The sequence below is a fragment of the Galeopterus variegatus genome, unplaced genomic scaffold (assembly GCF_000696425.1).
Source record: "Galeopterus variegatus unplaced genomic scaffold, G_variegatus-3.0.2 Scaffold700, whole genome shotgun sequence".
NCBI classification, from domain to species: Eukaryota; Metazoa; Chordata; class Mammalia; order Dermoptera; family Cynocephalidae; genus Galeopterus; species Galeopterus variegatus.
Window position 1 is genome coordinate 163497 of NW_007726811.1, and position 27094 is coordinate 190590.

The 27094-nt window shown below is 41.5% G+C and overlaps 1 protein-coding gene across 1 annotated transcript in view; it reads left to right on the forward strand.

Moving 5' to 3' along the window:
• Window positions 1-14289: 14289 nt before the first annotated feature.
• IRF2 (interferon regulatory factor 2) overlaps window positions 14290-27094 on the forward strand; it is a 67219-nt gene continuing 54414 nt past the window's right edge. The window contains exon 1 of the mRNA XM_008571537.1: window positions 14290-14695. Within this exon, the coding sequence (XP_008569759.1) occupies window positions 14687-14695 (9 nt within the window). The 5' untranslated portion in view covers window positions 14290-14686. The remainder of the gene's footprint in view (window positions 14696-27094) is intronic.

Below are 27094 nucleotides of genomic sequence, written 5' to 3' on the forward strand. Positions count from 1 at the left end.
CGGGCCGGCCTGGCGCGCTGGGCCTGACCCGCCTCGGCTACTGAGCGGCCAAGGTGGGGGTGGGGAGCCTCCGGGGACCGAGCAGCGGCCCCTGGGGGTCCCGGGGTGCGGGCTGCCGCGGGGTGGGGACTGCAGTGCCCGCCCCGCGCCCTCCGACCCCGCTCGGGCGCGGGGTGACATGAACCCGCCGGCCAACGTGGTTGGTGCAAAGCCGCAGCCGCCACTTCCTTTCCGCCTCGCCGGCCCGGCTCGCCTGCCGAGGGAGGCCGGCCGCAGCCCAGAGGGCTCGGGAAGCCACGCCAAGTTCGAGGGGTTTCGGATGGAACTCATCCCCTTCCCCAGGGCGCACCGGCATCTCCTTTGGCTACAGGTCTCGGTGCGTTGGCCACCGTCACCCCCTTGTGCCCCGAGAAGCTGGGGAGGGAAGGAGGCTGGCAGCCCGAGCCGGGCGCAAGGACTTTGTTCGGGCACCAGGTGAGACCCCCGGGTCAGAACGCTGGCGATCTACTGTGAATGTGACCCCTGGGAGTGGCAGTCGAGGTTGCCACATATTATCTGGGTGGATTTCACTCGTTTCTAAGCCCGTAGTGTTTGAAACTTGGGGACATACTACCCCGCTCCCTCCCTCTTCAGCCTCCTCCCTCCAGTGTGGGCACTGGGTAGTGCTCCTTGTCCTTGGTTATGGGATAGAAAATGCAGATACTTTGTAAATGAGGAAAAGTGGGGCTGGCCTCCCCCTGGCTGTGACTTGGTCTGCTTTTGATGAATGGCTGGGGAGGGTGGAGGATAGTTACGTTTCCTGTTGTGGATTTTCAGGAATCACCAAGGTTGCTGTCAAGCCTGCAGTCATTTATTAGTTTGCAGGTGGACTGCCTGTAACTCAGCAGCCTGCACTTTTTGGTGCTGAAGGGCAGGTGCAGGGGTCTGGGGAAAGACTAAGGAAGGTGAATGGTGTTGGTGTTAGGCAGATGCCCGCTCCTTTCCCAGGGACCCAGGGTGACCCTATTTAACTTCGCCAGGCATGGATTTAGGATTCTCAGATTTTCCCGAATCCTTCGTTCTTTTTGGGGAGAGGAAAAGGGACAGTAATAGAAACCTAAAAAATCCTTCTTAAAACTTGTCTTTTCTAAGGAAACTTCAGCAGATGGAATATTTAGGACTCAAACTGGCATCTCTAGGGCTAACCTTGGAACATGTATTGATTGATGTGGCAAAGTCCAGAATCTCACTGTAATTAGTGAATGATTATAATTTACAACTTAGCCTGTTGTGTAAGAAGTTAGAGTGTTAGTAGTGATTTCCTACATCCAAGAGTTCTTGTCTGTTACGCTTTGTAGTTGCTTCTTAAACATTTATATATTTCATTCTCAATGAGTTGTCTTTTTTCTGTTGACCTTCAAAAGTTAGGGATTACTTCACATATTTCAGACTTACTTACCTGTAAAAATGTCACAGTAATCGAAAGTAAGGGTTTGTAGTCAAATTGGAAGCAAATTATGGCAAACAAGTGGTTGCCCGTAAAGTACTGACAGCTCACTTTTCTCTTACTCCGCTTTCTGAGGTACTTTATAAGGCAAAAAGTCAATATAACAGAGCTAGTTAAAGATGTTTAAGCTTAGTAGTGGAAAATTTGAAATACTGGATGTCCAACATTTGATGTGCATCAATTTTCTCTTGTTACCAGGTACATTGTGTTTCTATTTTTAGCATTATCTAGTATAAACTCTGCTGTTTATAGAGCACATTCATATAATTTCCTTTTGATAGCAAACAGACCACTGAACTCTAAATGGGGTATCTGGGTCATGGCTCCCTTTCTTCCTTATACCAAAAAGGGCTTATCAGAGGCAAGGGAACTTATTTGTATATTTAATAAATATTCATAAAACATATACTGTATGCCAGTCACAGTGATAGGCTCAGTGGATTCAACTGAAAAAGAGAAAGACAGCCTCTAGAGAGATTGCATTTAAACAAGAAAATAAATATAGTAATTCCCTTTTGGAGTTAGTTCTGTGAAAGTTTATAATAATTCTTAACTATCTCATAGGACAGCTTTTGTGAATAATTGAGATACTGTGTGTGAAAGAACATTGGATAGGTTACAGCAATCTGCAAATGTATAAGGCATTAACTTTCAAAATTCTATCAGGTTATTATTAAGAACAAGCCAAGGAATCATGACTGGATTAAACACTGGTTTTCTCCTATAGAGTTTCCAGCAAGAAGGGATTTTACTTTTTCTGAGAGTCTATAAATAATGGTAAGGAATTAAACATGGAGTAGCTATTTTATGTAAAGTATGAAGAAAATATTTAACAATGAAAGATAATATTGCCAGTGAATTTTTTCATGTCAGAAGAAAAGTTAGGTGGTATCCATGGAGACCAAATGATATGGAAATAACAGCAATTGGACCAATGTATTTTCCTTCTTTTATATCAGATAAAAAAATCTTCCCAAGCCTCACTGTGCTTTAGTCTGAATTTTCTTCACCATTGTGTCAAACTCTTCAATCCATTGTCTGTTATTACAGGTATGCCTGAGCTGATTTCAGGATTTTGCTCTACCATCTTCAGAGGGACTGGTTCACTTGTACTTATTGAGTGCTTACTGTGTGCCCAATACTATGTGAAAATAAGATGTGACAACGTATGTGAAGATAAATATAATAGTTCATATTTATAACATATAACAGACAAGATACATAAAACAATATACAATAGTAAAACAGATTGCTATCAATTATTAATAATAAAAATTAGCTTTTCTTTTCATCTGTATGGGACACCATATTCCTTCCCACACAGGGATAGGAGGTCAGGACTTTCTGCCTCTGTGTGCCCCATTTTTGCCCTACCTTTGGTCTGAGCGTGATCATCATTTGGTGTGTAATGTCAGCTTAACGTCATATTTGGTGCGTAATGTCAGCTTAACACGTAATGTCAGCTTAATGCATAATGGAGTGAGTTGAGACGAGGCTCTGGGGGTGGGGTGGCTGGTGGAAAAGGGGGTGAGGAGGTTTGATTAAACCTTGATTTATCAACAAAGAATGATAAACTATAGGGTCCACGTTTAAACCTGAAACCAATATTTTTTGTAAAGTCCCAAGGGAAACACAGCCAGGAAATCCAGCCCACAGATTCCTGATGCTGGGCAGTAACCATGTCCCAACGTTTAAACCTGAAACCAATATTTTTTGTAATGTCCCAAAGGAAACACAGCCAGGAAATCCAGCCCACAGATTCCTGATGCTGGGCAGTAACCATGTCCCAAGGACTCCCTCTGGGCCTCTCTGGATTCAGAGCAAGCAACAGGCCTGTAGTTTCCAGCTTTTCACCTTCAAGGATCCCTTGAAAATGACTTCCCCCATCAAAACTATCTTTTGACAAACTGTCTCTGAAACAAATTGTATTTTATAGGAAGTGCCTATTTTATATGCCTAATTTTTATTACTCAGAAATACAACTTCCGGTCAGAACTCCTGATTAACTTGAGAAAACTAGTATCAGTAAATCTAGTTGATCTCATTCCAGCCCAAAGCAGAGAAACTTGATGTGTTAGACAGCCTGGGCAGCTCCCTATTAGACAAATTCACATTCCTGTCGGGCTTCCTGAGGTACTGAAACTAGGGTTCTGCCGGGGATCCAGGGACCCCATACAGTTTATTTTCAATGAATAATTAATTTTGTTAAATGTAGTAACTCAGGCAATTATTTTGTTAAATGAACACAGACATCTTGCTGCTATTTCACTTATTTATTAAATATTTGTTGGTAACCAGCTATGTACAAGGGTCTGTGTAGTGGGAGGAGGTGCCTGATCTCAGAAGCTTGGAGCTGACTTTTAGCTCGTCTGTTAACTCTCCAATCACTTCCCTTGTTGGGACCTTAGTTTTCACATTTGTAAAATGTGGCTAGATAGTTCTGTCATCCTTAGGAGATGGGGAAGTGTGTTATCAAAATCACCTGGGGGGAGGGGGCTTGCAGAAACCATGCAGGACCCTTCAGATTGAGACTATCCACAGCCTTGTCCTCTACTTGCCCCTTCTGCCCCATGGTGAGCCTCTTATTCACCAGCGTATGCTGGATACCTGTCCCCCGGACCCCCTCAGGTGTGTGGGCCAGAGCAAAGGTGGGGAAGGACTGAATCAAGGATCTCTTCCCAGGGCTGAATCTGATCTCTCATTGGCCTGCTATGGAGGAAAGCACACAGACAGGACCTGTTTCCGCATTTCAAACAGTGCTTTGAATAGGAGGCCTGTCGTCACTCTTTCTTGACTCAGCCTCTGTTGACCTTGCTTGCTATATAAAAATGGTATTTGTCTTTTGGTGTGACTTCTTGAATTTTCCATTTTGAAGAGGCGAGAAGGACTTTGTTTTATGGGTTTGTCTCTCTGTCCGGGAAGGCCATAGAGAGTTATGTGTTTGTTTTGTTTCTGTTTTGGCTTATAGTCCCTTTAATCAGTTTAGTATTCAGTTCCAATAAGCAAGAAAGAACTAGAGTTGGGCAAAGAATGTCTCTCTATGAGAAACAGAAGGCTTGTGCGATTCTTTCTGATGATGGAATCTAAGCATTTTTATCTCAAGGGCAAGACCAATTTAGTTCAACAAATAACTAGGATTTTGTGTGATGAAAGCCTGCCCAGTGTTCATTAAACAAACATTTTTGAGAATTAACTACCTGCTGTGTAATTTTCATAAATAATTTTTCAGGAGTGTTTAGCAATCTGTTGCTATCTGTGTAACAGCATTTGATACTCAAACACCTAATGTGATCAGAGGAGAGATGAGCTTACATTTTAATTTGTTCTAATTCAGCTTACGAATGTCAGGTTTGGGAGGCATCCGAAGAAGTACTTTGTAGATAGAATACGCTGTCCCGGCCCCGTAAACTTAGAATCCGACCGACTTTCCCCTTTTATAAGGTTGACCTTTTGAGTGAGAAGGAGCTACATACAAATTGCTTTATTTCAAGTAACATCTAACATGTTATTTTGAATGGTTTTTTTTTGTTCTCCTACTCCTAGATTTGTTGAAGAAGGTGAGAAAAATTACAGTGGTGAGAAGGGAGTGTCCTGATACCTAGATATGATGAGGGTGTGTGGGGTGGTGGAATAGAAGTGGGGGGGGGGTGTTTGCAAGTGAGAGTTGGGGGTTGTAGTAATGAAAATAGAAAGTAAGGCGGAGAGTAGAAGAGTGTCTCCTGAATTCTTGAGTGGGAGAGAGAGAAGAGGTAATCAGGCAGGTAGATTTTCTGTCTTTGCAAAAATGTCACTGAAAGAACTTTGGAGGTGGGGGGAACAAGTTGATAGTAAATTAATAGTAACTCAGGGACCTGTTGAAATATTGGATGACCCTCCACTTCTGACTTTGGGGTTAGAACTTTTCATCCTGGGGATGATAAAGTCTGATGGGAAAACTGCTAAGTATCAGCTGACTTTGTACAAGTGAACAGAGAAAGTTGTGAGTAGTTGTCACTTGGCCAAGGTTGAAGTCATCTTAGAGGTTCCGATGTTGATACTGATTCCCACTATGTGAGGCCCCAAAATCAATCTAAAATTGCCTTTGGAGGCAGGCAGCTGTGGACCCCCAGAGGAAGATACATGTTGATAAAATCTTTCAGAAATGCTGTAACAGCTCTCAGTACCTCCGCCTGTCCCCCATGCTGGTCTTCCTTGGTACTGTTTTATTTTTGTCACATCATAGAAGGTATATATGGAATCAGGAAAATAGAACGGGCCAATACTGTGTTTTCCTAAAGAACAGACGATACAAGTTAAGACTGAACTATGAATGGTACTGCAGGTCATTGATTTTGAAACTCAGCACTCCCTAGAAGGTATATATGGAATCAGGAAAATAGAACGGGCCAATACTGTGTTTTCCTAAAGAACAGACGACACAAGTTAAGACTGAACTATGAATGGTACTGCAGGTCATTGATTTTGAAACTCAGCACTCCCTGCTGTAGTTGAGACTATACATTGAAATAAACTTTCTGGAATTCAACTTGGTGTTACATATTTAAAGTCTTAAAAATGTTAAACTCTCTGTTCCAGTAATTCTGCTTCCAGGAACGTGCTTATGTAAATCAGCCAGAGATGGGAACCAAGATTTATGTACAAGGACATTTACTAAATTAGCTTTTGTTATGTGAAAACTTGGAAACAACCTAAATATCCAACGATAGGAACACATTTAAATGAACTGTGGCACATCCAGACAAGTATAGGTAGCTTATAAAATTGCCCATAATTTTATTTTAAAAACAAAGTTTCAAAAAAAATTTATGTGTGTATTTGTGTATACAAACATTTAAAAAAACCTGGAAAAAACCATAATATTTTGATGGTGAGATTGTGGGTGTTTGGCTTTTTTTCACCCCTGAAACATTTTTGGATTTTCTAAATTTAAAACAACAAGCACTCTAAAGTGTCCCTTCTGACCCCACCTCTGGTAAATATAAGATTAGGAAGTTGGATGTTGCTGAGAAAGATAGTGTGTGTGAACTTAGCCATTTTGCAGCCCTTTCTGCCTCTATATATGGAACCAGGCTCCGGATCAGGGCTTTCCTAGCCAGTGCTAGAAGGTAGGATTGTCCTGATACAGCTTTTGCTACTTGAAGCCACTTAGATTGGTGGCTTCTTGGTAAGGTTGGGACACACTGTTTTATCAAAACTGTGAAGGGTATGAGATGTTATCCCACTTCAGAGTTATGCCCTTTATAAATACGAATACTGCAAACACAAAACACCTGGGTAGAGAAAATAATTTTTTACTGATATTTACAGTCAGGCCTGGCTATTGCCAGAGTGACACTGTAGCGTTGGTCCCCCATACCTAGACCCCAGGCGATGCTATGTAAACCGATGGAACATGGGTGTGTCTTACACTTTGTAGATAGGGACGCAGCAACTGTCTTTTGCCTCTCCCAAAAGGAAAGCGAGAGACAGACAGACAGACAGTACTTGCTCCTTTCAGACGAAATGGAAAGGATCCAGGGTTCTAATTCTGATCTTTTAGAATGCAAGACTTTTATAACCTAGGGATGTCTCCAAGGTCTGGCCTTCATCCCTTTTGAAATATAAATGCCTAGGGAGATAGGTCTTCCTCGTAATTTGGGAACTTAACCCAGGGAGCTAGTCCAGACTGTAACTATTTGATCATCTTGAGGAGATGAGGTTTTATTATCCTTTTGGATAAGAGCAGTTACATTTAGACAAATGGCTACAGATCTAATTCTGTGAAGGGTATAATGTAAGGGAAGTAAAAACAAACATTCCCTATCTTCATATCTTCTACATCCCTATATTTATATCATATATGCATTCTCTAGATCATATTCATTCCCATGTCTTAGGACACTAGGGCATTTTGCAGGAGTTCTGGGGAATTCAGGGAAGTTTTATTTTCCTCATACTCCCACCTTTACAAGTCCCCTGTCGGAGAATGACTTAGTATGACTTAATCAGAGTGTGATCCCTGACTTTTTACAACTGAAGAAGACTCCAAATCCCTAATTTTTATCCAAAAAATATCAGAACAATTTTGCTCCCTTTATAAATATGGAGACATTTTTGGATTCTTATGAAATTAGGTGTAACCATTCAGAGTTCAGAGGCCGAATGCTGAAGCACAGCAAAAAAAAAAAGTATTGATTAGGACAACATCCAATACAAATATGATGTGAGCCACATGAATATTTTTAATTTTCTACTGAGCCACATTAGAAAAATAAGAAGCAGATTAAATTAATTTTAATAATATATTTCACTTAACCTGTTATATCCAAAGTATTATCATTTCAATGTCATTAACGTAAAAATATTAATGTGATACTTCACATTCTTTTTCCATACTGAGGCTTTCTTTTTTTTTTTTTTTTTTCCTTTTTGTCTTTTTTCGTGTCTGGCAACGGATCGCAACCCTCAGTGCTGCATCCGCACCTCGCTCAGCCAGTGAGCGGAACCAGTCTGTATGTGGGATCCGAACCCTCAGCGGGAGCGCCGCCACGCTCCCAAGCAGCGCACTGTAGCAGTGCACCACTGGGCCGGCCCCATACTGAGGCTTTCAAAATCCAGTGTGTCTTTTACACCTATAGTATGTCTTAATTTGTCCTTGCCACATTTCAAGTGCTCAGTAGTCACATATGGCTAGTGGCTGCCATATTGGATAGTGCTGGATTAGGAAATTAGGTGTAAAGAGAAATATGGGGGAAAAGTTTAATGTAGGGGCTAAACTCAAAAGGACTGAAGGAAAGCAGAGTTAGCATGATTGTTTTCGTTACAATCACATGAACCTCCTTGTGCCTCTCCCAGCAAACCTTACCTGATGTCTTCAGCCTAAAACAATAAAATGCTCCAAATTTCTATAGAAGCAACACTGTATGTGCCAGTCCAATGGTGATTAGCCATGTAAGTCTTGATGTATGTTTTCTAGCCTCTTGAACTATTGTGAAAATCTTTGATTACTTGGATTTTTCCATTTATGTCACCCATGTGGTAAGTTATTTGAGAGCCAGGATTGTGTCCGTGTTTATTTGCATTCTCCACCAGTGCTTGACACGCACTAAGAACTAGCTAAATATTTGCTGATTTGACTTTTAGCTGTAAAGGAAAGGTTAGCTTGGAAGGCTGAATTCCAGCTCAGGAGGGATGGCACAAATCTACTTTGTATTAGAAATCCAATGGTATATGTATTGAGCACATAAACATTGGGATTTGTCACTTTGCATTAGGATTTGTTGCTTTGTATTAGGGAATCAATGCCCAGCAGGTGAAAAATTGTTTGGTTTTTCTTCTTTGTACCCAGACCTTTAAAAAAATCTTACCAGTTAATTCTTTTGACATTTAAGTTCCAATAATGATGCTAATACCTTCTAGTGCATATAAATAAGCTATATTTGTTGATAAACTGGAGATGTGCCTTTGAGATCGGCTACTTTCTCCGAGGGTTCCTTATTAACAATAACTATTATTAACAAACACTTTCAGCCCATAACATACATGCTGTGAAATTCTTTCGAAATGAAGTACAGTACTTTACAGTTGCCTTCATTTTTTCTCTTTGACTGTAATTGTTGGGTTAAGCAACAGACTTATCCACAGGGCCAAGGCAATTTATTTTTACTGAAGCCTACCTAAGAACTGCTTAGGTAGCTTTTCTCTGCAAGATTAAATGCGACCTGCATGGAATCATGTTAGCAGGGCCAGCAGCTAGAAAAATAAAAACTAAACCAAACCTTCAGCAACAAAATTCCCAGCTGCTCAGTGGGTCAGAGCTTTCCTGATTGCTTTCTTCCAATGAAAACACTGTAGATTAGTTTTAAGTGAATTCTAGTAGGTTTGGGATTTGCAACTGACAGAAGAACAAAAAAGTATAATCTCACTTTAAAATAATAATCCCTAAGGTAAATCTTTATTGACTCTTTTTTTGGGATGTTGGGATTTTGCTCATGTGGGAATACTTAACTCATACCCACTGATTAACTGACCCTTAAAGTTAAGGTCCTCAAAGTAGGAAGGAAGAACGGGAACAGAGAAGTCAGACATGAGGGTCTTGCCCCAGCAACATGAGCCTGTGGGTGTGGGGGGGTCCGGTACTCCAAAGACCAACAACGAAGTAACTGCTCTCCTTTTTCTCTTCATTGTAGAAAGAAAGTAGAATCTTGGGGAACCTGCAAGGGAGGCCCCAGTAGGGAATGTAGATGAACTGCTTTTTCCACTTTTGGGTGTGGCCATACTGATGATTCTGAAGTCGGGGTGAATTTAATACATTGTGGACAGAATTTGCTTCTCTTACAGGTGCTCAAGTCAGGTTGCAGTTTGGGAGATGGGGTAGAGAAGGGTGCTCAGCTGAAACAATTGAGTATTGTTTTTTAAAAAATTTTTAGTTGGGGGCTGGCCCGGTGGCGCACTGGATAGTGCGCCGCTTGGGAAGCGCGGCGGCGCTCCCGCCCGAGGGTTCGGATCCCATATACAGACCGGTTCCAGCTCACTGGCTGAGCGAGGTGCGGGAGCAACACCGAGGGTTGCAATCCCGTTGCCGGTCCCCGGTCCGGTACTGGGGCAACACTGAGGGTTGCGATCCGTTGCTGGACACGGAAAAAGACAAAAGACAAAAAAAAAAAAAAAATTTTTAGTTGAAAGGTAATTTGTTGTTTATATGTGTGGGGTACAGCATTGACCATAGACTGTTTAGATCATTCATTCAGTCATTTATTTAATGGGTGTTGATTCAGTGCTAACTGTATGTAGAGGGAGATGAAAAAAAAAAAGGAAGAAAAGTAATTAACTTGGATTTGAGTTAGCTGTGTGGGTAGATAATCTGCATCCCTTATAGTTAGGATCCTGATTTATCCAGATAGAGTTTTTTAGTTTAAAGGTAATTTGTTGTCTATATGTGCGGGGTACAGCATTGACCATAGACTGTTTAGATCATTCATTCAGTCATTTATTTAATGGGTGTTGATTCAGTGCTAACTGTATGTAGAGGGAGATGAAAAAAAAAAAGGAAGAAAAGTAATTAACTTGGATTTGAGTTAGCTGTGTGGGTAGATAATCTGCATCCCTTATAGTTAGGATCCTGATTTATCCAGATAGAGAAAATAGGATCAAGCAATTAGTCAACTCAGATAACAGTTCCAGAAATGATTTTACATAACTGTGAATCCCTTTTAGAGTTCTTCCATGGGCTACACGGGGTTATCTCAGATTGCAGAAGCCACTCTGATGTGAAAAAAAAAGCAGATTCTTAATAGATTCTAAAGTAGACATACAACAACATATTGTTTTGTTGTGTTTTTTGCAATTCTTTCACATTCAGTTTTATATGTAGGACTGTTGTCTGGTGTCTTTTGTTATTCAGAAAAACTGATGTGGATAGGTCCTGATAGTTATCTTCACCTTCTACTTCCCTATCCCTCAGGGTAGATGCTGTAACTAGCACCGCTAAATACTGCCCTAAAACCCTCCCTGGAGGTTTGTGCTGGGGAACCTAGATCTTTGCATGATTAGGAGAGGTTTTCTGCTCACATGGCTTGAGAGGGCAGGCCACGAAGGGGTAACTGGCCCTTATTTAACTTTGAAAATGAATTATTTTCTGTGTGCGTGTGTGTGTGTGTGTGTGTGTGTGTGTGTGTGTGTGTGTGTGTATGGCCATAGTGAATATTCCAAGTTGCCTGGAATGAAAGAATAATTATCACCCACAAGAGGATTGAAAGCAACAGTGGCAGCAAGTAGTGAATTCATAAGTGCATCGAATCATTCTCGTTTTTAATATTGTGGCAAATTTTACGTTACGTAACAACATAAAATCTTCAAGTGTGCAATTAAGTACAATTTAAGTGTAATCTTCAAGTGTACAATTCAGTGGCATTAAGTACATTCACAACATTGTGCAACCATCACCACCGTCCATTTCGAGAACTTTTTCATCATCACTGTACCCGTTAAACAATAACTCTTCTCCCCTCAGCCCCTGGCCACCACCGCTCTACTCTCTCTCTATGAATTTGACTAGGTACCTCCTGTAAGTGGAGTCGTACAGTATTTGTTCTTCTATGTCTGGCTTATTTCACTTAGCAGAATGTTTTCCAGGTTCATCCATGTTGTAGCATGCATCAGAACTTTATTCCTTTTAAAGACTGAATAATATTTCCACATTTTGTTTATCCATTCAGCTATGTTCATGGGCACTGGGGTTATTATTACCATTTGGCTATTGTGGTTAATGCTGTTATGAACACTGGTGTACAGTAATTAAGTCCCTGCTTTGACTTCTTTCAAGCCAGTGGAATTGCTGGGTCATATAGTAATTCTGTGTTTAATGTTTTGAAGAACCATCACAGTTTTCCCTAGTGGCTATACCGCTTTACATTTCTACCAGCAATGCACAAGGGTTCCAGTTTCTCCAGGTCCTTACCAACTTTTGTTATTTCATGTTTTTTTGATAAGAGCCATCCTAACAGGTATGAAGTGGTATCTCATAGTTTTGATTTGTGTTTTCCTAATAACTAGTGATGTTGAGCATCTTTTCATGTGCTTCTTGGCCACATATATCTTTTTAGGAGAAATGTCTATTCAAGTTCTATGCCCATTTTTGAATTGTTTGTTTGTATTTTTTGAGTTGAGCTGTAGGACCAAGTCATTCTTTTTCTGGTTTCCAAATTGGCTACTAGTATGGTCTGAAAAACTAACCGAGATTTCCCCTCATTATAGTATATGGTATGTGGCACAAAACCATTTTCAAAATTTTCAGATGTTGTAAAGCTAATAAAGCAAACATTGGGGAATTAAGTTATGCTGGAATGAAGTAAATCGGAGTGGAGTGGTAAATGGGAAATGAGAAAAAGTACCTAACCTTCTCATATAATGGTAGAATTGGAAGTTTCCTTAGCGATTATAGTCTGCCCTTTCACTTTTTGCTGGAGAGATCAAGTAACCTGCTCAGGATCTTGTGCTCAGATTAAGTACTTAGTATATTTTGTTGAACTCTGTAGTAAATAATTCATTTTTTTCTATTGTATTTTGAATCCTAAAATTTCTGGTGAGAGGAAAAACAGCAATGCATAAATATAGTAGTGAGTTAATCATTGTAGCTACTCATATGGTAATCTCTCTCCCCTGGGACTCATGAAAAACTAGGGTTCATCACTTCTGTGGTATTTCGGGGGAAAGGTGAGTAAAAGCAGCTTCAGAATAACATTTAGGGGCTTAAGAATTTAAACATAATTTATTCAGTAATGGTTCAATACTACTGCTTGAGTGGGTAAAAAATTTATTGCCGTAATAAAAATAGATCTGTTAAGTGAAATGAATAAAAGCGTTTATGTATTTATTGTGAAATATCCACAGAAAGAGAAACCATTTATTTTGTTCTTATAGGAGCTGCAGTAGATGAAGAAATTCAGTGAAATATCACAACTGTACAGTAGCAAATTCATTGTTGGTTTGATTTTATGTTCTCAAATTTTTCATTGTGCTTAATCCTTCTGAAAAGTTGGTCTTTATTGATTAATATAGCCTTGCAAGGTAACCTATAGATTATAACTAACAGTGAGCTGTAAATAATTGGGAAGAAGATACCTAATGTCTGTGTTTTGACATAAGGCAGAGTGGTAAGAGGAGTTTCAAAAATTTTTATTCTGGGCCAGCCCGGTGGCGCACTGCTACAGTGTGCCGCTTGGGAGCGCGGTGACCCTCCCGCCGAGGGTTCGGATCCCACATACAGACCGGTTCCCGCTCACTGGCTGAGCGAGGTGTGGGAGCAACACCGAGGGTTGCGATCCGTTGCCGGACACAAAAAAAGACAAAAAGGAAAAAAAAAAATTTTATTCCCTTCAGGCTTGGGTCAAAGATTTTAAAAATCCTTAAAATTAGCCTTAAGTACTGTGAGAACAAATATGATAATGATGAAATTAACTTGGAGACTCTTTTCTGCAAACAAATATTTTAAATCAAACTCTCAAAGGAATTAATTCCTTTAACAGACATTTTTGAACAGCTGCATGTGAAGTGCGGTGCTGTAAAGATAAAGATGAAAATTTCTGACCCATGTTCTCAAAGAGCTTCTCGTTTTGTTAGAGAGACAAGCGGGTTAAAAAAACATCTGTAGCAACAAAAAGAATGAAATACAGGCTTCATAGAATAGCAAGCAAAAGGCTAAGGGAGGGAAGAGGAAGGAGGTATGCCTTTGAGCAGAGAAACCGGGGTGTTCTTCAGCACCGATGTCCCACTGGCCAGCGGGAAGGAGGGGACAGTGTCCACTGGTGGCAGATGGGTAACCCGGGCATTTTTTGGTGGGAAGAACAACAAGAGCAAAGATATGAAGGGTTGAAAATTCTTTCTGCTCCTGGTGCATGGAGAGCTGTCTGATGTGGCTGGAGCTAACAGTGGGAGTGTCGGGGCCAGTCCTGGGAGCCACAGACACATTGTTCAGGGCATGTGTTTCTGTGTTTCCCAGTAGGGAAAGGTTTTGCTGTGAGGATAGAGCAAGGTTTTCTTTTTTGGGGGAAGATTATTGAGGATTTGGAACATTTTCTTACCTTCATTTCAGAGAATGATAGATAATGACTGTTAACAGCTGGGCCTGTCACAGCTGTGCACCTGCAGTGTTTAGGAGGAGATAGGAGGAGGTAGGCGTTTACAGTCCATAGACACGATGGGCACTGCAGGAAGAACTGGACTGTGCTTTTGATTATAACTGGGCCCGTCTTTGAGGTGCTTCAAAGTATGTTTCTAAGAGGAAGTGATGCACATATACAAAAATATTTTTGGTATTCTCTTTTGTTTGTTTTAATTTGGTTTATAAAGAGGGTGAAGTGATTATGAATAGGTTTGTAACACTCAAGTGAGAAGGAGATAAAGACAGGTGTCTCTAATTCAGATAAGAAATCCAAGTGAGACAACCAAGAGAATGGCAAGGCTCCCTGAAACGATGCCTCCGCAGGACAGAAGTTTCTAGGACAGGGCTTCCTGTTGACTCAAAGAGTGACCTGGCTCCTCCCTGCCCAGCAGAAGGTGCTCTTCCTGGGGTTCTCTGAGTGATGGCCATGGAAGGCCGTGGAAGGGCTGGGAGATCACCTTGGGTTCAAGCCTGAACTGGAGGGACTCACGAAGACTGAAGGAAGTCCATGGTGTTGACCACACCACATTGAGGCTCCTTCCCATCGGCTTCCCCAGGGCATGACTGAGGTGAGACCCTGACAGCGGGGGTCGACCGGCTGTTAATGATAGTGTTTGTTGGATGTTTACTGAATTCTTCACTTCACTGTAAGGATAAGGTTTGAAGGTCTAATTCAAAGGCCTTAGATATCTCTGTGGTTTGTTTCAGTATATCATGTTCTGTGCTCTTTTATAAACGTCACTTTGAACTGATTACAATTTTTGGAGTGCAGTGAAGTGTTCCTTACAGGGTTCAAAATGACTTGCGTATACTCAGTACTCAATAAATGTTGGTTGAATTCAATTGTAATGATTGACTTAGTTCTCTGTTATTTCCTGTCCAGACATGGACCCATCCGTAGTACATTAGAGCTAATAGAGCTCTTTGCTGTTTTCCAGTAAGAAACAAGGACTAGGCAGCAAGTGAAAAGCACATCAGCCATGTCTGTAAGTGTCCTCTGATCCATTAACAGGGACTCTTGTTAAGTAGTGAGGACAGATGGCTGTCTCTTAACTAGCCATCTCAGGGAAACCTTCCAGCTGTTTCTCCACCATGGCCCCCTGTCCTCTGTCCCCTGTGTCACGGCTTCTCCCTACTGCTAATGGCTCAAACATGCTCTCACAGTTCCTCCCTCTGGCCCTGTTGGTGTTCTTTTTGTTTGGAATGTCTTTCCTTCCTTTCCACCTGAGGATCCCTTATCTTACCAGGCCCCGTTCAGATGCCCCCTCTTCTTTGAAGCTTTTCAGAGGCCTCTCTCTTTGGGGCTGTTACATAATGTAGTTACCCTCCAGCAGCATGCCTTCCAAAGAATTCATCTGTATAGAATGCAGGGTCTCAGCATCGAATGCAGGGTCTCAGTATCAAATGCAGGGTCTCAGTATCGGGAGGTGATGAAATAATGAGTGAGTCTGGTACAGAGAATGAACCAAGGAGCAATTGTGTTAAATGCCTGTGTTCAGTCTTCATGGGACTCATTGTATCAGGTGACGCGTCACCACAAGTTTATCCATCCTCAGTGTCTTCTCTAGCATCTCCTTCAGGACATCATGCCTTGTGGTAGAGCTGAAGTTGGGACTCATTGTATCAGGTGACGCGTCACCACAAGTTTATTCATCCTCAGTGTCTTCTCTAGCATCTCCTTCAGGACATCATGCCTTGTGGTAGAGCTGAAGTGCCTGCCTCTGTCGCTGCCATGTGAGCTCTTTGAGGACACAGATCATGTCTTCCTCATCTTTCTACCTTCCACAGAACTTTCTGTCATGCTCGGCACACAGCGCTTTTCACAGTGCTTGGCTTAGTAAGGTTTTTTGGAATGAAATGCTGAATAAATGTAATTTAAACATTTGTTAACATATGTAGCTTGATTCACCTGGAAAATGTCATGAAAACAGTAAAATTATTCGTTTTTAGGTTGCACGCTTTTTGCAGTCCTTTTGTTTCCCTTGTTTTATCACATGTTCATCAGAAGAGTACCCATCACAACATATAGTTAATATCATCTGCCTTTTCTTCCCCACCCCCTGCTCCCAGTGGTTTCTCCAGGAAGGATTCGTCCCCTTTTTTATTGATACATAATTACTACATACTTTTATGTGCAAGGTACCATGCTGGTATTTTGGGAGGTTCAAAGGTGAGTTAGGTGGGACCCCTGCTCACAGGATTTTATACAGAGATAAGCTTGTTTTCAAATACATGAAGCTGTGAGCCTTGGTCGCATTAGAAAGTGGAAGAAATCGGTGGGAGAAGAGGTTGGAAAGGTGGGATTGGGGTGAATTATGGTGGCCGGGAGTCCAGATTTTATTCAGTGGGCACTGGGAGCCTTTGGAGGATTTTGAACAAAGTGATAAGGTGTTTGGGAAGATTAATCTAGCTGGCACTGTGCAGGGTAGAGACCATGTTTCTATTCCAGAGGAACCCTGGATAATCCGTTGCTTGTTGTGCAGCAAGGATACTGGCCTTGTCCACTCTGCTGTTAGGTAGAGCACAGGCTCTGCTCTTTGAAATTTCTTTGGGGAAGTCTTCGGGGAGACCCATGCAACCTCATCCCATACTTTTCTTCTTCATATAAACTACCCTTTAGTTATTTCTTCTCACAGTAGCTCTGCCAAGTTGCTGTGAAGATCTCTGTTTATAGACGAGGAAACTATGGTTTGGAGAAGTTACAGGTTGTGAGGGGTGAGGTTCAAATCCAGGTGTGCTCGACACCAAACCTGAGCTCTTTCCCCAATATCATGCTTCAACAAGGAGAGGGAAGGAAACCTCTGTGGTCTTGAAAGGGGTTGGCAGATGGGGGAAATGGTGACAGTTCAGTGGATACCAGGTCCGACTTCTGGCTACTGTTTGGAAATTGCTGAGCAGCAGTAAGTAACGTCTAAAAATATTTGAAGACAATTCTGCAGCTTGCAGGGGAAAGATGCGTTCTTGCTTCGGAGGTATTCCTGTACTTAGAGTGGGTAGCAATTTTGGCTCTCTTTTCCGGTAGGAATTCATTGGTAATCAGGATGGTTTATCCTAGGAATAGAATCAAACTAGTGAAAACTGTGGAGCATAAGTTTATAGTTTGTGTGTTGGCTCTCCACCTGATTTGAACATGAAGAGTTGAATTGGATGGCTTAATGATAATGATAATAACAATAATGATAGGTAACCTTTATTGCCAGCTTAGTGGCAGAGGGACAACTCAAAGGATATCCTTAAAGGAAAAGTGGCAATCAGAGAGAGGCGGTCAGGGCCAGCCCTTTGATGTGGAGGGAGGGAGGATATCATCTCCTCTCATCGAGAGGAAGAGACGGTGCCCTTCAAAGTCAACCTTTTTCAGTGCAAGTTATTTTCAGGCAACTGTCTTTTGGGAAGGTATTGGTTTTCAGGGTAGTCTGCAAGTGATAGATTTGAAATCAGATGGCAGAAAACAATGTTGTTGTCTGATGCAAACAAGTTTTCTTCGGTTCCAGCATGCTGTCCCTTCTAAGAATCTCAGTTATTTGACTTTTCAAACTTTTGTACTGAATGCATTCCTCCCTTCTCATGTCCCTTTGTCTTTTCTGTGTTCCCTGGGGGGGCAGAACACACTTTTGTAGGTCTGTCAAGAGTAAAAAGAGAATGGAAGGTGACTGGGCGACATAAACAACTCGGATAGCCCAGGTCCCACCCTTTCTGTTTCCTGCTATGGCTCCTCTCTGCAAGCCAGCTCGTGGGTCTCAGTTACCCACTTTGGTGTCCGCCCTTTTCTCACGTGCACAATCTTATCAGACATTTCCATGTACCAGTCCTTTCCTGGTGTACATGAGGACTAAGAAGTCTTTTTCTGGCAGACTTAGATGGATGATCCAGGCACCAACCTTTTCATGGGAAGAGAGACCCTCTTAAAAGAACTCCTTCCTTAAGTCCCAGAAGGAGAAACTGTGCCTTTCAGAGGTGGCTGTGTTTCTCCTGTACTGCAGAGGCAGTGCTCAGAGGACATGCTGATTAAGGCAAAAATAGGACCTTTTCTTTTCCCATTTTCCATATGGAAAGAAAGTTTGAAAACGCAATCTGAGCTCGAGTCCATATGCTTTGAAATCTGTCCATGATTCTTCCTTTGCTGAATTGCGGAAGCAGATGCCATCTAGGTGCTGGGATCTGGGGCCAGGCACTCCTAACGGTCCCAGCATAATTTTAAATTTATAGAATCTTTTTAGAAGTCAGTCTACCCTTCTAGGTCCTAATTGCCTTATATGAATTTTTCTAGAAAACACTCCTTAAAAAGGTAATGGATTAAAAGAATACTCTTTGATTTTCATAGCTTAGATGTATCTGGAAAGTAATTTATCTGTGCAATTTCCCACAGCTTTTTCATCTTATTTATTTTTTTAAAAAAGAATATTATATTTGTATCTGCAACAGATTTTATGATCATTGTAGACCTTCCTACAGCTTTTTCATCTTATTTATTTTTTTAAAAAAGAATATTATATTTGTATCTGCAACAGATTTTATGATCATTGTAGACTTTTTTTGAGAAAGCATGTTTTGGAAGCATTCCTAGAAGTGACCTGGCTGGGTCCAAGAGTGTCATCTAAAATTTTTGATATCTTTTCCCACAGCTTTTTCATCTTATTTATTTTTTTAAAAAAGAATATTATGTTTGTATCTGCCACAAATTTTATGATCATTGTAGACTTTTTTTGAGAAAGCATGTTTCGGAAGCATTCCTAGAAGTGACCTGGCTGGGTCCAAGAGTGTCATCTAAAATTTTTGATATCTATGGCTATGTTGATGTCTGGAAATTTTGTTTATACTCAAACCTACAGTGCATGTGAGATAAACATTATTTTAGATGTTTTACATGTTTCTTCATTTAATCTTCACAAGGCCTGATGAGAACAGAGAGGGTCATAATCTTCTTGAAGTCACACAGCTAAGTGATAGAGCTGGGATTTGAAACAAGGCAGTTTAGCCAGCCTCCAGGGTCCATATTATTGTCTCTTCTGCTCTGTCACTTCCATGGCAGCTGGAATGAGAAAATTAACACAGGGGTGCTGTGATGAGACTCTCCCTTCTGTGAGCCCCTAGTATGTGTATGACCTCTTTAACTCTCATTCTTGGTTCATAGGTGGAATAGGTGCAGAACGATTTTCCTGGGGCAAAACCTTTGGTCTTTACATTCATTAAGAAACTATGTAATTTGGAAATGTTCTTTTAGAAAGAAGCAGTGATCACTTTGGAGAGCTAGCCCCTTTCCTCAGTTCTCCCTTGCCCCTCTGTTCTTCTGGCTGGTGGGCTAAGAAAGGCAGGAGACAGTGCAAAGTCTTTTACCCTTATCAGCCCCTTCCCACCTCATTCTCCATCATGAAGTGTTGGTGGGACTCACGTCTTCCAGTCATGGTGCATGTTGGGGGGGGCTAGTTGGGTCCCCTATATCACCTTTCACCAAATAGAGGTGTGGAGGTCTTTTAGAGTTTGGGGATTTTAGATTTTAAGCCCATGCTTATTTTTGCTGCTGGATTTGGTGTGATGGATTGCAAAAAGTGTGTTTGTTTTTATCAGTGCAGCTCTGGGGTCATACAGGGTTAAAAGACTTCCTCTTTTAGGAAAAGTCTGAGACAGCTCACTTATCTTCTTGTTCCATCCTTGTTTGTGGGCGATTTGTGTTTTTAATTGTGTCTTGCTTTGAACTATGTCTGAGCCAAGCAGATAGTGTTAGGAAATGCCACAATGAACCTTCTGGCTTTGTGTTTTCTTTCTGATCTGTGGGCCTGGGGGACTCTAACGTTCAAGTTCCTGACATGAGGAGACAACCGTTGGAACTAGTGTGGTGTCCACGTAAAGCTTGGGAAGCACACCTATTTTCTAGCATTTATGTTTGAGGACCTAAAGGGCACATGTAGAAAAGTACTATTTCTCAGGGGTTTTATATTACCAAGAAGACCCCTAAAGGTTGAAGCCCATTTTTAGACAAATTTTTCTTAATGATAATGGAGCTCAATGATCCAGAATCAGCTCTGGCATGGGCTAAGCCATAGTTTCCTCTTAAAATGAGGATAGGAATGGTACCTACTGTGTAGGGTTAATTGTGAGGGCTAAATGAGATAATGTCTGAGTTTAAGTGCAGGTGCATCATAGGTGCTCAGTAATGGTCATTGCTCTCATGATGGTTACCACCACCAGTATCTTCTGAGGAGTATGGAATATGGAGAGCTTTTTTTTTTTTTTTTTGGTGGCTGGCCTGTCTGAACCCTTGACCTTTGTGTTACAAGACTGCACTCTAACCAACTGAACTAACTGGCCAGACCCAGAACAGCATTTTTTTTGAGGCAAGTTTTGACTTTTGCATGTACATTGTCTGGCTACTGTGAGGGCTACTGTGAGGGCTACTGTGAGGCTAAGGCTAAGGCTGATGTCATGTGTCCTGCTCACAGCGCCAATTGTCTAGCTCTTAGTCCTGTTCGTGATGCCAATTGTAAAGCTAGATGACCACACAAGTTGTTGTGGCTCTTTTACCTGCCAGTAGTCCTGCACCGACTGGGCTGATGGTTGAGCTAGGGCTGGGTCTGGAGCTCCCAGACCCCTCAAGCCCATTCACAGACTGTGTCACAAACCCTTCACATGCCAGGCTGGGTCACCAGACCCCTTCAGGTAGGTCTGTGAGCTAGGTAACTGGCCACACGGTCCTTGGAAGCTGCAGGTCTGGAAAAACATGGCCATGCGGGGTGGGCACCCGAGGCAGTAGCCAGACCAATTGGCATAGTTGGCAGGATGAGACAAATTGGCGTAGTCGGCAGGATATGTGACATTAGCCTTAGCCTTAGCCTTAGCCTCGCAGTAGCCAGACAAATTGGCATAGTTGGCAGGATTACCAGCAGGTAAAAGAGCCCAACAACTAGCATGGTCACCTAGCTCTACAGTTGCCATAGCCAGACATACATATTTATAAACAATTCAATTCAGTGCCAGTAAATGTAAAAGCTGGTTCAAGTACTTTGGCCCTTATGGTAGGAAAGTCTCTAGTGGCTTCTCCTTGAAGCCTTAGCTTTAGTATTTTTTTCTTTCTTTACCCTACAGTGAGAAGTATTTGCCCATGGATCTTTGAACTGAATTTCTACCCGAGTCCTATAGAACCCAAATAGTTCAATGTATGTTATACCTCTCACACTGCAATGATATATTTGCCCTTTCATTCAAAATTAAGTGATAAGATAAATGAAGGAGATAAACTTTCCAGACTGTTTTTTGCATAAATTTGCATATGTGCCACTATAAGTAGTTATAGTGTTTTTGTTTCATGCTATGGCTTCCACAAAGAAGTAAGGCTTATGTTAAATGGAACAGCAGCTCTTGTACCCATTGCAGTGGATGACATGGATCTCATTCATACTGCATATACAATAATAAATAAACTCAATTTAACTTCATACTTATAAAGGTATCCCTTGTAATAAATTTATTTTTTGAAATCAAATATTTAAAGTGTCATAGGAAAAAGAATAAATGGCATTACAAATGTCATTGTAAAGGAAACTAAGGAAAGGTATTTTAAAGAAATTTTCAATCTTATTTAAAGCTTGTCTTAACATATAATTAAGTATTTGATGTATTAGATTGGGAAAGTAAAACATGTATGCATATTGCTAGGTAGACCTGATTTAAAGGAAATGATTTTAAATGGCTACTTAAGATTTCAAATTTTATAAAAATATTTGGGAAAATATTTTCCCACTTTCAAATAGGCAGAAGTAATTTGCATTAAACTTTTTCATATCAGAACTAAAAAATACTATTATTTACCAAATTAAACACAGTGTGTGCCAGATTAATTTGTAATATAAGTGCAATTTAAGGAAAAACACACAGATTTTCCTGTATAGCATGATAACAATAATATATTCCAAGGACAGAAATAACTTGAAATCTATTACAGGTCCAAAATCCCTTCTTTGCAATCCAAAAAGCTCTGAAAACTGAAAGTTATTATCATGACTCATTTGGCAGTATAGTCTGCCCTGGGTTGACATGAAGCTATTCATTGCTTTTATTTATCCCACTCACTGTTAACGTACATGTTTTGCTGTAGAAATATTACCGTGTTGGATTAAGGGGTTGTGCCCTAGATACTGTTGGGGGTGTTATGTTCCGTATGGTATACCCACCATATTATCTTTCTAAAATCCAAACACTTTTGAAATCTGAAACATATCTGTCCCAAACATTTTGAATAAAGATGGTGAGCCTGTTCCCGTGCAACTAACTTCTTCAAGCAGAGGACCCTTTCATCCTGGTTTTTCCAAGGGCAGTCCCTCTTTACATCTGTTTCCAGGTACAACTATTAATAAGGCCCCATTCACACTCAAAAGTGTTCCATTTTGGCCAATAAATTATGTGGTCACCATACTGATACCTATGAGTTTTTGGTAACAGGCAACACAGTACTGGTGAGCATCGATGTGTTTCTAGTGAATTCTCATACGTAAAACTGAAATAAGCAAGATTCCAGATTATGTCTTGAAAACCTAAAATAATTCAAAGCACTGTTTATAAGAAATGACTTTAAGTTGTGTATCCCACTGCCCTCATAGACAGAATTCCCCACAGAATTTATAGATACTTCTTTTTACAGCAATTCATCATTTTCCTCATTGTTTACAAACCTTCTCTTACTAGGCTGCAAGCTCCCTTTCTATTCCCCCTTTGCTTATCATAATGTCTGGAGAATATAAGGAAGTACCTAGCTTATTTGTTCAACAAATATTTATTGAGCATTGACCTTTGCTATAGGCCCTGGGAACACAGTGATAAATAAAACAGAATTGGTTTTGGTCCTCGTGGAGATTCTTGTCTAGTGGGACAGACACATTTGGGGACCTGGCTTGGCTTGGGGATACTAAGAAGTCTTGCTGAGGAAGTGCTTTTGAAGCTAAATCTGAAAAATGAGTAAGACACAGCCAGTGAAAGGGGACACTCTTGAAGCTGAGAGACAGTAGGTGCAGAGGCTGGGTCAGACCTACCAGCTGGAGATTTGGGGTTAAGGACAGCAGAGGGAGATGGATGCTGTGTTTGTGCCATCAGTTGAATGACAAGATCATATTTATGCTTTTAGAAGAGTGTCCTGGCTCCAGGGCAGATTACAGAATGGGGTTGGGGTGGTGGAGAGCAGTCAGAATGGCAGCTTGGAACGGTCACTATGAAGGAGGGAATTGTTCTCGACCCACTGGTTTCACTTTCTGTTCTTAGTGTTGTGCCTGTTCTCCTGGACAATAGTGATTATGTGCTCTGAGGCCCATGGAGTGACTGTGATTTTCAGCCAAGGTAGGGCAAGCAGAGCCGAAGGTTCTTCAGGCTTCCGTCTTGTACAAGTTCAGGAAAGGTTGTAAATGAGAAACAAAAAGCAAAACCCTGACTCATGATGGGCCCTTTCTGAGCCAAGTGCTTGAAAGGCCGTGGGAGTGGGAACTACTGTCACGACAGAAAATGAAACCGTGCTGAGAATGCCAGCTTGGGGGCTCTGGTGAGAACTTGGAGCTGTTCTGAAATGTCCTGCAGAGAGTTTAGTGGTGTGGGGGCCTCCGAAGAGCAAATACCTAAAATAGGCAACCAGCGGCAAGCCAGGCAGGGTGCTTCTGAGGTTCTTCCTTTGCTGAGGTGAAGCAGTGTTGCTTGGAAACCAACTTTGTGTTTTAACATTTAAATAACCTCAATTAAATATTAGTCTAGAAGTCTGACTGGGGATAAGTCTTTGATGCCTAAATCTGAGAGCCTTCTCTGAAATCTGCAGGAGAGCTCTTTGGTCTTATTTTTAGTTTTCTATACAACATAACAATTTAGATGAATTATGGATTGTCTCTCGTCTTCCCCAGGAAGTGACACTTAGAAGCTCCTTGTTCAGATAACTGCTGCTCGATTGAGCTGCCCCTTATGGATGGATAGATAAAGTGATTGATATATGTGCTTATTAATACGGTCCCAGTGCATGGATTACGAATAAACTGCCAGAAGTCTAATGTAAGCGCCACAAAGGAGATTTTCTAGAGTTTGCTGTATTTGCAGAAATGCGGTCATCTTTCCCTCTGTACCGTAAATCACTTATGCACTTTGCTGTTGTCTTTCTTGCCATGTCTTTTTCTTTTGAACTTACTTTAGACTTACACTAAAGTTGTAAGAATAGTACAAAGAATGTTTTTTCTGAGAGTTTAGAGAGTAACTGGCCAACACTGACATCCTGTCACTGCTAAATACGTCTTTCCTACAACAAGTTCACTCCACTTTAGACTTATACTAAAGTTGTAAGAATAGTACAAAGAATGTTTTTTCTGAGAGTTTAGAGACTAACTGGCCAACACTGACATCCTGTCACTGCTAAATACGTCTTTCCTACAACAAGTTCACTCCAACATGACCCCTGCACGACCCTCGGAATCGGCAGTTAACGTTGGTCCTTTGGTACCTTGCAATCCACAGACCCCATTCAAGTTTGCCAGATGTCTCAGAAATGTCCCTCGTAGCAAAAGAATCTGAGCCGGGCCAGGTGTTGCATTTAGGTGTCTTGTCTTTTCAGTCTTTCCTCACCTTCCGTGAACGTGACATTTTTGACAATTATACGGCAGCTATCTTATAGAATGTCGATTTGGGATTGTTGGAAGGTTCCTCAGGATTAGATTCAAGTTTTGCATTTTTTACGGGAACATCACAGGGGCAACGACGGTTCTTCTTGCATTCTCACAGGGGGCACGTGACTTTGATTTGTCCCTTTATCAGTGATGTTCATTTGATCTTTTGTTTAAGGAGGTATCTGTCAGCCTTCTCCATGGTAAAGTTACTCTTTTCCCCTTTGTAATAAAAAGTATTTTGTGGGAGGTAACTTGACTACCCAAGTATCCCATTTCTCATCAACCTTTCACCCACTGTTTAGTATCCATTGCCATTTCTTGACTGAATAATTACTACTTTGATAGCTACCAAATGTCGATCTTCTCATTCCATCATTCTTTCTACATTTATTTTTTGGCATTCTACTTTGTGGAAGAAGTTTTTCTTCTCCCTGTTTACTTATTCATGGATTGCTGTTTTGATGCTCAGATTGTCTCAGACGCGGCCGGTGGGAGCGCCTTGGAGTTGGCTGCTGTGTGCTTTTGGCACATGCCCTTTGAGCACTTCTTTACCTTCTGGCCTAAAGTAAACTTGCTGGTTCAAACTTATCTTTTGCTTTCCCTGCCCCAGTCCTGGGTCAGCCATTCCTCCCAGAAGCCTTGATTCCTTTTATTGGAGATTGGAATTTAGAAACTAAGATTGGGGTACCTCATGTGCTCACTGCTGTTGGTGTGTTGCTGCTCGACAGGGTTAGAGAAATTATATCTATATATACTTACCCATACACAGACGTTTTTACATCTATGTTTTTTACTTCCATACTTATTGAGATAACACAAAAAGCTGTAAATTCAAACAAATTCCTCCTGTGCTCATCCTATACCCTGGGCAATTTAAAACAACAGAAATGTATTCTGTATTTTCACAGCTCAGGAGACCAGAAATCTGAAATTAAGGTGGCGATAGGGGTGGTTCCTTCGGGGTATCTGAGGGAGGATCTGCTCCACGCATCTCTCCTGCCTTGTGGTGGTTGCTGCCGATCCTTGGCATTCTTTGGCATGTGGACAAATCCCTCCGATCTCTGTCTCTGTCTTCATATGGCATTCTCCTTTCTGTGTGTATCTGTGTCTAAATTTCCCTCTTCTTTTAAGGACACCAGTCATATTGTTTTTAGGGCTCATCCTCATCCAGTATGACCTCATTTTAACTTGGTTCCATCTGCAAAGACCCTGTTTCCAAATAAGGTCACATTCACAGGTTCCAGGTGGGCATGAATGCTGGGTGTGGGGTGGGACACTGTTCAACCCAGTACATCTACTTTGCTCAGTTCCACCTAATGGGCTCTTGGACTGAATCATTCATAAAGGAAGGGAGGAGGGCGGGAGGAAGGGTAGAAGGAAGCTCTCTCAGTTGTTTTGAAAAGAATGTTCTCTATTGTCATATTGTTCTTATTTTCTGATCTAAAATTAGGGCACAATGCTGACATCAAGGCTGTCTTGGAAAACTCAGGACTTAGAGGGAGCACAGGATAGCACTCATTGGGATGACATCGGACTTTATGACTCCTCGTGGGGACAGCACCCCTCAAGACACCCCATGCTGCAAAGTATTGCAGCTCCTTACCCTGCCTGTTGAGGAAATGTCTTCCCCTTCTGCTCAGTTCCGCCCTGGCATTGGGGAGTGCCCTCTCAGCCTTCCCCAAGCTGCTCAATTCCAGGCCAAACAACTGTCTCTTGGTGCATGTTGTTAGCTGGGTGCATGCCCCGAGTTCTGTAAGTGTGAGTGGCTGGAGCGCTTGTGGACAGGGGAGCTTTGATTGTCATCAGTGCTGTCAGGGAAGAGAGCAGAATGTTAGCACCAGGACCCAGCTGGCAGTGGGAAGCCACCCACAGCACAGTGTGCCCTGCAAGTGTGTGCATGGATGGCCCTTTATCACCTCGATGGTTAAAAAAACCCCTCCCTCATTCTTTTTTCCACTTTATGTCTGAGCATTCCCATACAAATGAAATATTCCTCTATAGTCCCGGTATTCCTTCCATTGTTTGACTCTACCACATTTTATTTAAACATCTTCCTACTGTCTGGTATTTGGGCCACTTTAAATTTTTTGCTATTATAAGTAATGCTCCTTGAATATCCTTGACTATAAATTTGTGTCTGCAGAAACTATTAATTATTAAATATCAACTATTGATCAGATACCAGGCTACTAGGTACTTCGCATATCATATTCAAATCCCGAGGGAGTCAGTCCCATTTTACAGAGGAGAAAACTGAGGCATCACGATCTTGGATTCTGCTCCCTTCTGTATTTGGTTCCTGAAGCTGTGCCCTGAGAAGTGGTTCTCCTTGCCCAGCATAGACTCCCC